At 38.5% G+C, this 13816-nt stretch overlaps 1 protein-coding gene across 4 annotated transcripts in view; it reads left to right on the top strand.

Moving 5' to 3' along the window:
• Window positions 1–1057: 1057 nt before the first annotated feature.
• Window positions 1058–13816, top strand: part of LOC120929675 (protocadherin-9) — a 587299-nt gene continuing 574540 nt past the window's right edge. For all 4 annotated transcript variants that reach the window (XM_040341351.1, XM_040341352.1, XM_040341355.1 and 1 more), the window contains exons 1-2: window positions 1058–2008; window positions 2922–6090. In XM_040341351.1, coding sequence (XP_040197285.1) covers window positions 3055–6090 — 3036 coding nt within the window. In that variant the 5' untranslated portion in view covers window positions 1058–2008; window positions 2922–3054. The remainder of the gene's footprint in view (window positions 2009–2921; window positions 6091–13816) is intronic.

Below are 13816 nucleotides of genomic sequence, written 5' to 3'. Positions count from 1 at the left end.
TAGGATCGCCCCTGCCAGGCGTGCCCAGGCACACCCTAATCACCCTATGCAGCACAGATTCCCCCTACTGCCCTGTCTCCCATATTACCCCCCGCAGCGCTGCCAGCTTCCCTCCTCTCCTATCGACTGTTGCCGCTGGGATATTTTAGGAGTGGGGAAGGGGCCAGTAAATATGTAATTTACCGACCCCTTCCCTTTCTGAATGAACACAGCGAGCGATCAGTAGTGGGTGTTTGGGCTTTGAGGTGCACACCCTAATGCAATAGACTGCGCACACCTATGGCTGTCATTATATATACACATTCACACACACATAACTATGTATATACAATCGTCACGTGTATGGCCATTGTAAGAAGGCATAGGCGTGCGCACAGAGTGTGCCAGGTGTGCCCAGACACACCCTAATTACCCCCTGCAGTGAAGATTCCCCCTGCTGCCCGGTGCCCCCTCCAACAGCATGGCTGGCTTCCCTCCTCTGCCATAGGCTACGGCAGTGGGCACACACACATGATATTTCAGGATGAGTGGGGAAGGGGTAATGTCATTTACCGGTCCCTTCCCTTTCCGAATGAACACAGTGAGAGATTGGTACCGTGTTTTTGAGCTTTCAGGTGAACACCCTAATGCTACAGGCTGCGCACACCTATGAAGAAGGCTATGTAGATTTTAACTAAAAATAATACTATTACAGCGATAAACTGCTGCTGTCTATTAATAAATATATCCACGCTTTCACAAAGTGCTGCCCCGGGAGGGTTAACATTGTAAGTTGATTGTGAAGGATTACTACACTGAGATCCCTGCTGTTACAATGTAACTGAGCAACTAAACGGCGGCGGGCAGTAAAAAGTCTCCGGCACCCTTTTTTAGCCAGGCTGGGAGGAGCGAGCAGCGGGCACGTCTAAAGGGAAGCCTTCTATGCCCCGACTCCGTGTCTTTCCCCAAGCACATACTCGTAGACAGCCAACCAGCAGGCCGTGGGCGTGTCCAGGCAGCCAACACGCCCCTCCCTTTGGGTTTATTGAGAGTTCTATGAAGAAATCCAGTTCAGAGGGAAAGAGGGTGGGCTATCTCATGCACGTCTATGAGAGGGCTAGTATAAAGAGGGAAGAAGGAGCATCTTGCAATCTCAAAGCCAATCGTTTGGGGGATTTCTGGCAACTAGCAGCGAGCAGCACTATTAGCATTCTGACATTTGCCATAGCAAGTTGCAGACTCCTGATTTTTTTTTATTTTTTTGTTTATTTTTTATTTTTTATTTATTTTTTTCCCCTTTTACAGTGACAGATGGAAATCTTCTCCTCTGCTCAATGGAACATATAAGTGGCTTGATTATTCCAAGCGGATGTGGTACCCGATTGATGTTTTACTACCTTGGAGCACATGATGATGATGATGAGCGGTGGACCCGGCGGAGAGAATGATTTACAGTGTTCAGCTTGGAGTTGCTAAATCACCGTCCAGGAGCAACACCTTCTAAAGGGAAGCCTTTGGGGTTTAGGATTCACCAATTGTCGCCCTGCCAATCGCTGCTTGCTGGATGGATTCCTAGATGCATCACATCCGTGCTGTTCAGTGAAGTTTAGCATGGTGCCGTTTGATTGCCTGGATTTTTTTGCTATCTTGAGAGTATCTTGAGAATGTTGGTGGGAGAGCGCACTGGTGCCTGCATCCGTACCTGCATCCGTACCAGCCTCCGTGCCAGCCTCAGTGCCAGCCTCGATCACTGCTGGAACTAATCACAGGCTCAGATCAGCTTCTCTCTCTCCAGCCTAATGCAGATCACATTAGAAACTGGCCAGCGGATGGAAGCTGCATCACAATCACTCCACTTTAGCTGCATTAACAAGTATTTCTGACTACTAGTTGAAGATCACATCCAGGGGACTGACCTTTTTTTACTACCAGACTGCGTCTTTTTCTTCATCAACAACAAAAAAAAAAAAAAAAGGGAGCCTAACTGCCCTGTTACCTACCGATGCTCCATCTCTGGCACCTCTGGATTGTAAGTTGCAAGCCCTTTATTACTAGTTAAAGCAGCCCACATGCCTTCCAATCTGACAGCTGCATTTAGACTGGACTGTATACAAGTCTGTATTGTCTGTGCGGTGAACCCAATGCAATGTGATCATCAGTTTGAAAAAAAAAAAATAATAATAATAATAAAAAAAATTAAAAAATGAATATGTTCCCACAGCATGATCAGATTGCAATGTGTGTGATACCATTGTATGGTAGTTTTTAGACAGATTTAATAATTTAATTATAGTAGAAATGATTTGCATGCCATTTGCAAAATGTTAGGTGAGCCACAAGGAATCCAGGTTGCAAATGAAGCATTGTAAGGTGTGTAGCTAGCACGAGTAAGGATTGTACAGACTTGCCAGGTTAGCATTAACAGGAGGCGGAAAGCCCAGGCAGTATCTTTTAGCTATCAGGGCTTGCAAGCATGTTCAGTGGTTGCTGCTGCTGCAGCAAGCCCTCTTATACTCCTTCCAGCCCTCCATATCATAGCAGTCTAGTAGCAAAGACACAAGGAATAGGCTCCGATAAGAGGAATGACTCCAGAGTAGAGGCAATGAAGCACAAATTGTATTTGGCAGCTGACAGTGCAGTTACAAGGAATACTGGTAAAGGCTTAGGATTTTATTGGCAACAGTTATATGGATAGGTGCATGATGTGAATCATGCATTACACAGCGATGATTAGAAAAAGAAATGTGTAGGAATAAGATATCAGGAAAAGTAGCACATAATGGCAGGCATGCTAGTGTGGGTCTATTAGACTGTTTTATTTTTGCACACATGCCAAGGGTAGTTACTTTTTGCAAGTCAAATGTGTTGTGTGTTTATGTCTGTATAGACTTATATTGTACTGAATGAAACAAATCTGTTTGTTTGTGTGATTGTGTTGACAGCTGCTGGCTCCAATTAGAAATGAGATGTAAGGCATCTTGCAGTCCATGCACGCCTCCACTTGCAAATCGACACCATTTCTCAGCGACAACCCTTAAATCCTAAAATCCAAGAAAACAAAGGAAGCACATTATCATGGACCTAAGGGAATTTTACCTGTTGGCTGCTCTTATTGCCTGCTTAAGGCTGGATTCTGCAATTGCCCAAGAACTTATTTATACTATAAGAGAGGAACTGCCTGAAAATGTACCGATTGGAAACATACCAAAGGACCTAAATATCTCACATATCAATGCTGCAACTGGAACCAGTAACAGCCTGGTCTATAGACTGGTTTCTAAAGCTGGCGACTCTCCTTTGGTCAAGGTGTCCAGCACAACTGGGGAGATCTTCACCACCTCCACCAGAATAGACCGAGAAAAACTCTGTGCTGGATCATCTTATGCTGAGGAAAATGAATGTTTCTTTGAACTTGAAGTAGTCATCCTTCCCAATGACTTTTTCAGGCTTATTAAGATCAAAATAATTGTCACAGATACCAATGATAACGCACCTATGTTTCCTTCAACTGTGATCAACATTTCCATTCCAGAAAACACACTTATAAACAGCCGGTTCCCTATTCCATCAGCAGTTGACCCTGACACAGGTTTCAATGGAGTTCAGCACTATGGGCTTTTAAATGGACAGAGTGTCTTTGGACTGGACATTGTCGAGACACCAGAAGGGGAGAAATGGCCACAGCTCATAGTGCAGCAGGTCTTGGACAGAGAGCAGAAAGACACTTATGTGATGAAAATCAAAGTGGAGGATGGTGGAAACCCTCAGAAATCCAGCACTGCTATCCTGCAAGTCACAGTAAGTGATGTGAATGACAACAAACCAGTGTTCAAAGAAAGTCAGATAGAAGTTCATATCCCTGAGAACGCTCCCATAGGGACCTCTGTAGTACAGTTACATGCAACAGATGCAGACATAGGGAGCAATGCTGAGATCAAATATATCTATGGTGCCCAAGTGACATCTGCTACCAAAAGACTTTTTGCTTTAAATAATACTACTGGATTAATTACAGTACAGAGACTGCTGGACAGGGAAGACACCGCAAATCACAAGTTAACTGTCCTAGCCACAGATGGCAGCTCCACACCTGCAAGGGCAACCGTAACTATTAACGTGACTGATGTAAATGACAACCCACCTAATATTGATCTCAGGTATATTATAAGCCCTATTAATGGTACCGTGTATTTATCAGAGAAGGACCCTATAAACACAAAAATAGCCCTGATCACAGTGTCCGATAAAGACACGGATGTCAACAGCAAGGTCATTTGCTTCATTGAAAGAGAAGTACCTTTTCACCTAAAAGCCGTCTATGATAACCAGTATTTGCTAGAAACTTCTTCCTTGTTGGACTATGAGGGCACCAAAGAATTCAGTTTTAAGATAGTTGCCGCAGACACCGGAAAACCAAGCCTCAACCAGACTGCCTTGGTGAGAGTGGAATTGGAGGATGAGAATGACAATCCTCCAATTTTTACCCAACCCGTAATTGAGTTATCAGTGTCTGAAAACAACCGCAGAGGTCTCTACTTAACCACTATCAGTGCCACAGATGAAGACAGTGGGAAGAATTCAGACATTGTTTATCAGCTCGGCCCTAATGCTTCATTTTTTGATCTGGACCGGAAAACAGGAGTTTTGACAGCCTCTAGAGTTTTTGACAGAGAGGAGCAAGAACGTTTTATTTTTACTGTCACAGCCAGAGACAATGGCACTCCTCCACTGCAGAGCCAAGCAGCTGTGATAGTGACTGTGTTGGATGAAAATGACAACAGTCCCAAGTTTACACATAACCACTTTCAGTTCTTTGTATCTGAGAACCTTCCAAAATACAGCACAGTGGGTGTTATCACAGCAACAGATTCGGATGCAGGAGAATACAAAGCTGTAACACTTTCAATACTTAATGACAATGAAAATTTTGTCCTTGATCCATATTCCGGCTTGATTAAGTCCAATGTGTCCTTTGACAGAGAGCAACAAGGTTCATACACATTTGATGTCAAAGCTGTAGATGGAGGGCAAAATCCACGCTCCTCTACTGCAAAAGTAACAATCAATATAATGGATGCTAATGATAATAGCCCTGTAGTTATCTCCCCTCCATCCAATACATCATTTAAGCTGGTGCCTCTATCAGCCATTCCTGGCTCAGTTGTTGCAGAAGTTTTTGCTGTGGATGTTGACACTGGGATGAATGCCGAACTGAAATATACAATTGTCAGTGGAAATAACAAAGGTCTGTTTCGAATCGACCCTGTAACAGGTAATATTACTTTAGAAGAGAAACCATCTGCAGCAGACGTGGGCCTGCACCGCCTAGTGGTAAATATCAGTGACTTGGGATACCCTAAACCGTTACACACGCTGGTACTGGTATTCCTATATGTCAACGAGACAGCTGGGAATGCTTCCTACATTCATGATTTAATTCGCAGGACTATGGAAACTCCATTAGACAGAAACATTGGAGACAGCAGTCAACCCTACCAAAACGAGGATTATCTTACTATAATGATCGCCATTGTGGCAGGTGCCATGGTGGTCATCGTTGTCATTTTTGTGACGGTTCTGGTTCGATGTCGGCATGCATCAAGATTTAAAGCTGCCCAGAGGAGCAAACAAGGGGCAGAGTGGATGTCACCAAACCAGGAGAGCAAGCAGAATAAAAAAAAGAAAAGGAAGAAACGAAAATCTCCTAAAAGTTCTCTTCTGAATTTTGTCACCATTGAGGAATCTAAACCTGATGACACTGTACATGAACCTATCAATGGGACTATTAGTCTTCCAGCTGAGCTGGAGGAACAAGGGATTGGACGCTTTGATTGGGGCACTGCTCCCCCAACAACCTTCAAACCTAACAGCCCTGACCTAGCTAAGCATTACAAGTCTGCCTCTCCGCAGTCTGCTTTTCATCTTAAAGCAGATACTCCAGTGTCAGTGAAAAAACATCATGTCATTCAGGAACTCCCTTTGGACAACACCTTTGTTGGGGGCTGTGACACCCTTTCCAAACGCTCTTCCACTAGTTCAGATCACTTCAGTGCCTCAGAGTGCAGTTCCCAGGGAGGCTTCAAGACAAAAGGTCCTTTACACACCAGACAGGTAAACGAGCACTTTTACTGGTCTATAAGTACTGCATACAAGTGCCCAATCAACCAGTATTAAAGTGCCACTATGTCTTCATACAGTCTTCTTTGGCTTGCTCATGTTACCGAGAGGGAAAAAAAATCAACCCCTTTCTATTTTTTTTTGTCACTGAGTCTTGAAAGACTTTTGAGGACTCATAAGTCCGGAATATATATGCATACACATGTTTATGCATATATACTTATGTACATTCCTGATTGTACTGTACCATACATGTGCATGTTAAATACCAGAGCCCCACTGTAACCCCTACACTCCAATAATGAAACGAAAAACCAAAAAAAAAAAAAAAAAGTTTCTGAGGACTTTCTATTTTCACACTGAATATGTTACCTATGTTCCACTGACAGACTTCAGAAGATTTTTATTTTAAAGTTTTTTATTTTTTATTTCATGGACAATAATTATATGTTCACAAAAAGGGGTTAACTTTTTTTTACTCTTGCTGTAAAGTAAGATGATGTATTTTGCATTAAAATGCTAATTGTGACTAAACAATGCATGACTGGGTGCAATTCACATCTGTCACAAATGTATTTTACATTTTGAGTGTTACTTTGCTTTTTTTTTTTTTGTAAATTATTTATCAGAAAAGCTACAGGTATGATGGACGCATGCTTGTAGCGAAATAAAAGTTTTATGTGTATTCTCAGTCCTGTGCCTTTGCTAGTTCTGCCTAGCTGCACAATGTATTGTGTTCTTCTGTCCTACAAGTATCAAAAAAAAAAAAATAGGCTATAATAACTCTTTATACATTTTATCCTGGGTATAAATCCCTCTATAATCAAATCAATCTGCAGGCATATTTCATAAGGCCAAGAGCAATGAGCTATCAGCAAAGTGTATTAACCCATAGCAACTAATTGGAAAACCTTAATTTAATGTTGAGATCAAGACAAATGAATGAAAGTTGAAATCTGGCTAGATGCTTCAGTTTGTTAATAACCATTGCTCTTTGAATTGCCTTATTAAATAAGTCCTATAGTTTTTAGAACATGTTGCTAATTTCGTTTTTTTGGTTCCCAGTATGTAGGGATAGCAGTGATCAGTTTACTATACAGGTCTGTTGAACATACAGGGCCATGGATTTGAATTGCCCCCAGATTTCTATTGTGTCATACTGAAAAGTTTATTTTTTTTTCCTATACCGCTGTAGAAATGTGTAGGAACTGTATCACTGAGCATTTGCTGTATAATGCTTGTTCTTACAAAGCAAACTTATACTTTGAGAAAGTGGATTTATTCAAATAATTAGAGAAAAAATTATGCAGAACAAACTCAATCCATTGTAAATATTTCTTCATCTAAGTAAAGCAAAAGCAATCTGTCAAAGCTCATTTTAGCTGTGAAATTTGCCATCTAAAGAGGGATTAGTGATCAGGGAAACTCATATTTTACAAAATCCAGCATTAGCTTTCAGTCCAATAATTCCCTGCTAATAAAGATTTAAACGCAGAGCTGTCTAATTTATTTCATTGAGGCTTCGTCTGTTGCCTCTAAAGACCAACAGAATGGCCTGTAGATGGCAGTAAGGTTCTATGTGGCTTGTACTGGCCCGGTGCCAAGTCTGCAGTATATTAGAGATGGGGGAGGAATAGATCAGGCTGGATCTACAGCCAAAGAAACCTTTTATTTAATGACAGTTGCACTGGAGCAACCAGTTCTTGAGTTTGTAAAGTAGATCCAGAATGGATAGGGTGTACTGCACCAACTTCCTAATCTTCATTTTATATCCCCAGTAAGTAATGGAAGTACTGGCATTAGGCCTTCGGAATTGTGGATGCTTGCAGTAGTTGGTAGACGTATAAGGAACTAGAACATAGAGTGACTCACTGTGTCACATGTGCTTTAGTGATGTTTCACACGGTATTCTACAACTGTACTTCTTGCACATCGTTAGCATAAGGTCATTTGATATTATATGAGTGCAGTGAGTTGTTGTGTGCAACAGTGCATAGCAACCAATTAGATTTCACCTCTCATTAGTATAGAGTTAATGGAAAAGTAAAAGGTGATTATTGATTGGTTGCCTTTGGTAACCGCGCTCTTTATGTTGCTCTTTGCCTTATTAAATGAGCCTGATTGTGTTAGGTTGCAGTCTTATTAACTGTTAGTGAACTGTGCCTTCAGGTAGCATGTGTCCGTGAACAAAAAAAAAACTGTACTATCAACGCTCAAATTTTGAATGCTTTTATTATGTTTTACATTTATGCAGGAGCTCAGGTGCAAAACTGTCAGTCTATGGCAGCCTAAAATATTGATGTTTTCTGCTGTCTGCTGCCAGATTTTTAAAAAAATGAAGTTCTCTGAGCTACTTTAAGCAACACTTGTCTTCCCCTCATTCTTTATGTATAGAGAATAGAGACAGATCTGTTGGTTACTGTATAAGTAATTCCTTTATTTACCATATCGGGCATGCTTTATTGACAGCCGTTTTATTGTAGCTAGAGGCTTTACAGTAAGCTGTTTATTGCCATTCTCAAACTCCGTTGACAGCAATTGGGGAATTAATTTCCTTGGCCCTCGTGAATTTCTGTGGGTAAGAACATGAGATGTTAAAGATATGAAGCAGTGACCCACTTATATGATACATCTATGACATAACTCACTCTAAGTATTCATTTTCTAAGCTGTGAGTTTGGGTTGTCAAACTGTGGCACATAAATTGTTGTGACTGGTGCCAAGTGTCCTTACACCCAGTGTCAACACATTTCTAATTGTGCTTCATTGATGCTAGTTTCCTATCCTATTAGTAGTGACAGTGGGTGGTTGTTTTACAATTTTCACATTTTCTTTTTAACCAAACGTGTGTATATATAAGGACATAGGTCCTTATTTGCTACGCCGCTGCTCTTCTTGACTTTGGTTCAAATAGAAATATTCACCTCGCTAACAGTTTACCATCTATACACTTACAAACAATTTGAACACTTTGGAAGAAAGTTTTATCGCTTAAAGCTAAATGTAGCACTTTAAATTAAAAGCTACTTTATTAAATTATTGACCACTTAGATCTAGATAGTCATTTATTTTTTTATTTATTTTTTAATATAAAGAAAAAAAATCGAACTTGTCTAAATTCCCCTAATCTGATTGGGTGTGGAACATAAGAGTTTTGCTACTTGGTGACCTCTGATTAAGTCAGACAATTATAGGTTGATTTATTAAAGCAGTCATTTTCAAGCTAGCTTATGTTCTCCTCAAATTTCCAATTAGGTTCATGGGAATTAAAGAAAAAAAAAATGAATATTTCCTGTGAAAGGAATTGGAGGTGTACTGAGGATAAGGTAAAAAAAAAATCTCCTTATGAAATACACTTGATTGAAGCCCATGCAACACTTGGCTGGACAATTTTTATTTATTTTTTCTAAATTCAGATCCAAGGATTCAGAATAAAAACATAGAAACATAAAAGAAGAAAAAAAAATTATATATATATATATAAGAGAGAGATATTTATCTATATGGATATATCTATATAGATATATATATATATATATATATATATATATATATATATATATATATATATATATATATATATATCTAGATATCTATATATATATATATATATATATATATATATATATATATATATATATATATATATATATATATACCGTGTATATATATATATATATATATATATATACCGTATCTATATATATATATATATATATATATATATATATATATATATATATATATATATAATCTACCTATCTATCTAGTTATCTAGCTATATATCTATATCTATATGTAGATATATCTATAAATATATATATGTAGATATATCTACATATATATATATATATTAAAGCATACTTGTTTCATGAACAACTTACTAGTATTACTATTCACTGCTTATGAAATACACTTGCTTGAAGTCCATGCAACACTTGGCTGGACAATTATTTTTTTGTTTTTCTAAATTCAGATCCAAGGATTCAGAATAAAAACATAGAAACATAAAAGAAGAAAAAAAAAAAAAAATATATATATATATATATATATATATATATATATATATATATAATGTGTATATATATATATATATATTATAATAAAAAAAAAAATATATATATATATATATATATATATATATATATATATATATATATATATAAAAGCATACTTGTTTCATGAACAACTTACTAGTATTACTATTGACTGTTTGTAATTCTAGATACTGGTTTAACCCACTAATAACTGAAATGCTTTTGTGGCTTTGCATTGAACGTTTATTACATGAGGGATGTGAAAAGAAAATTACGTATACAGCTGGAAAGACGGATGTAGAGCTAGATTAGCATAATCCCTTCTGGGAATGGGATGTCAGGCCCTTAGTATTTATAAGGTTAACAGTTATTGTTGATCTGAAATATAGCGCGTTATATGGTACTGTCTGTAATTGTTATTTGTTTATACCAAGAAGTGCCAGCAAGTTCACAGTTCACAATGCTTAAATAAATTGCCTTTTTTAATACTATAATTTTATTTGTTAATGTAGGAAAATGTCATCTGTAACGGCTCAACTCCATCCTTTTTTAAACATAGGTGACATATTGTAAATTGAATGATGAAAGTGTTACAAATAATAATTTATTTCTGCTTGCAGAACGGTCTTGCTCATTATTTAAAAAAAAGGCATTTTCAAATTACTTTGAAGCTTATTTTCTCAATGTTAAATGAAGGGTCATTTTGCTGGCATATGAAGTCAGATAGAAGGACAATATCAACACTACCCAGTTATTAAAATTTGAAGGGCATTGTCTAATTCAACAGTAAACAACAACCAGAGAGATTTTGTGGGTCTCAGCTGCGACCCATGACTTCATTCTTATGATTTTTTTTTAATCTGCTTACATCTTAACTCCGGGCACACACCGAAATACCCAGCATTGTGTCCAGGCACTCCTACCACACAAGCTAGACAAGTTCTTTACCTCTACTGCATCAGCAAAGCTTGGCCAGGAACACACCTCCAGCATGCTGATTGGACAATAAAGTAGCAGTAGCAAAGTGACAACTCATAATCATGCTTTCTTCTTCTGTCCGTATGTTCACTGCCAACTAAAGCCTCGTACACGCAATCAGATTTTCTGAAGGGAAAAGTGAGATGGCAGGCTGTTGACGGAAAATCCGACCAATTTGTATGCTCCATCGGACAACTGTTGTCGGAATTTCCACCAACAAATGTGGGATAGCATGCCTTAACATTTTCTGACAACAAATGTGTGTTGTCGGATTATCCGATTGTGTGTACAGTATTATTTTGTGTGTACAGTAGTCCGTCGGAAAAAAATCCAAAGTACAAACACGCATGCTCAGAAGCAATGCTAACCATAACACACATTAGCAGAAGTTGCCCAAAGGGTGGAGCTAAAGAGCTTAAAAACCACATAGTTTCATGTTTGTTGGCCGACAATTCTTTGCTGTTTGTATGCAAGACAAGTTCATGGCCAACGCCCTTTCGCACAAAAGTCCTACGCTTTGTCCGATGGAAATCTGATCATGTGTACGAGGCTTAGGTCTGATTGGCTTATTTTGCTCTAACTCATTTTATTCACCTTCATACTGCTGTACAGGGGATTTGCAGAGGTTGATATCAGAACAAAGTCTGGTACTTACACAAATTTCAGTTAAAAATAAAATATATTTAACAATTTCATGAATACACAACTGGATTAAAGTGTATGTCAACCCTAACAATGAACTCTTGTTATTTGTATACCTTTTTAATTAAATATACTATTATTATTTTTTTTTAAATATCTGTTTGATAGTCCAAAAAAATTGTTATTGATCTTGGCTGAAACTCAAACCTGTTCTGTACCTTGAGCTATATCAATCAGCCCTCCCAGTTCTTATCTTGGACTAACGAACATTTACTCTCAAGCCCCATACACACTATCAGTTTTCCTGCTGGTTTTCTCTTCAGGTTTACCAAAACCATGCAGTATAAGGACCTGCCTGATTGCATTCAAATTGAAACGCTTAAGGTTTGACCTCATATTAGATGGTTTTGGTAAACCTGAAGAGAAAACCATCAGGAAAACTGATAGTGTGTATGGGGCTTCAGTGATGTGGAGATGAGGATAGGGGAGGATAGGGAAGGACTTTGGTAAATCACAAGTGAGAAGGGCTGACATTGTTTCTTGTACATTTGACGTGGACAGTAAAGCAGAGGCTTCCAAGGATTTAGGAGGTGATACTACCACCTTTTGAATGCATGTTTTTGTATTAATCCCAAGGGGAATTTTGCATGTAACTATTGTGCCACGATGCTTTGCTTTGTTGAGTTACAAAAAAATTACAACATGTTTACAGCTGTAAAAAAAAATTCCACCCCACAAAGCGAAGCATTAGGAATTCGTACAACATTGTAACGCTCCAATGCTAACAGGACAGCAGGCATCCAGGGAGCAATAAAGATGCTAATCAACCATCTTACTGACCCCCCCCCCCCCCACCAGGCTTAGATGTGAACAAGGCCTAAGAGCTAGGATTTTTTTTTGCATGTCAACAGGTATTTTTTTGTACTCTCAGGTATTTTAAGGTGATAAAACATGACAGAATGTGCATGTATCCAAGAGATATGCTGCATATTTTTTGTTTTTTATTCTTTACCGATATACACTTTTAATGCCGCGTACACACGATCATTTTTCGGCATTAAAAAAACAAAGTTTTTAAAAAAATGTCATTTAAAATGATGGTGTGTGGGCTTCACATCATTTTTCGGGTTCTGAAAAACGACAATTTTTTTTTCCAAACATGCTGCATTTTTTAACAATGTTTTAAATGATGTTGTTTTTCGGGTTGTAAAAAATGATCGTGTGTGGGCTGACGACGTTAAAAACCCGCGCATGCTCAGAAGCAAGTTATTAGACGGGAGCGCTCGTTCTGGTAAAACTACCATTCGTAATGGAGTAAGCACATTCATCACGCTCTAACAGACAGAAAAGCGTGAATCGTCTTTTACTAACAGGAAATCAGCTAAAGCACCCCAAAGGGTGGCGCCATCCGAATGGAACTTCCCCTAGTGCCGTCGTACGTGTTGTACATCACCGCGCTTTGCTAGAGCATTTTTTTTAAACGATGGTGTGTGGGTAACGTCGTTTTAATGATGAAGTTGGAAAAACTTTGTTTTTTCTACATGCCGAAAAACATCGTTTTTTTTAATGCCGAAAAATGATCGTGTGTATGCGACATTAACTCTTATATTTGTCTGGGGTTGAGCATTATTACAGGGAAATTGGGAAACTGTTCCAACATTGTAACTAATCAGCTGTTAATTGGTGGACTCTAGTATGCTAACAAAATTACCACCAGCACTAGTGATTAATTGCACTAGGCACATATAATCCAGCATAAATACCCTCTAATATATAGCAGTGTTTCGCAACTTTAATAAGGTCTGTAGCCCTATATATAGATGTATACTAAGTCCCCTCTGCTGTATGTCTAGTCAGCTTATTAGAAAAAATTGGATATTGTTATTATCCACGTTTCTAAATGTATTAGTCATTTAGACAATGTTCTGTTAAGGTAATCCTCTTTATAGGAATTGGTCATATATGTAGAACAACTTCCTAATGTACCTGCTGCCATTCTGTGTATACAATTCAGCTTTTATGTGGACCCTCCATCTTGGGGACTGAACAGAAACATCATGATA

Source organism: Rana temporaria, chromosome 2, assembly GCF_905171775.1.
Source record: "Rana temporaria chromosome 2, aRanTem1.1, whole genome shotgun sequence".
Lineage (NCBI taxonomy): Eukaryota > Metazoa > Chordata > Amphibia > Anura > Ranidae > Rana > Rana temporaria.
This window is presented reverse-complemented; position numbering and strand designations above follow the sequence as displayed.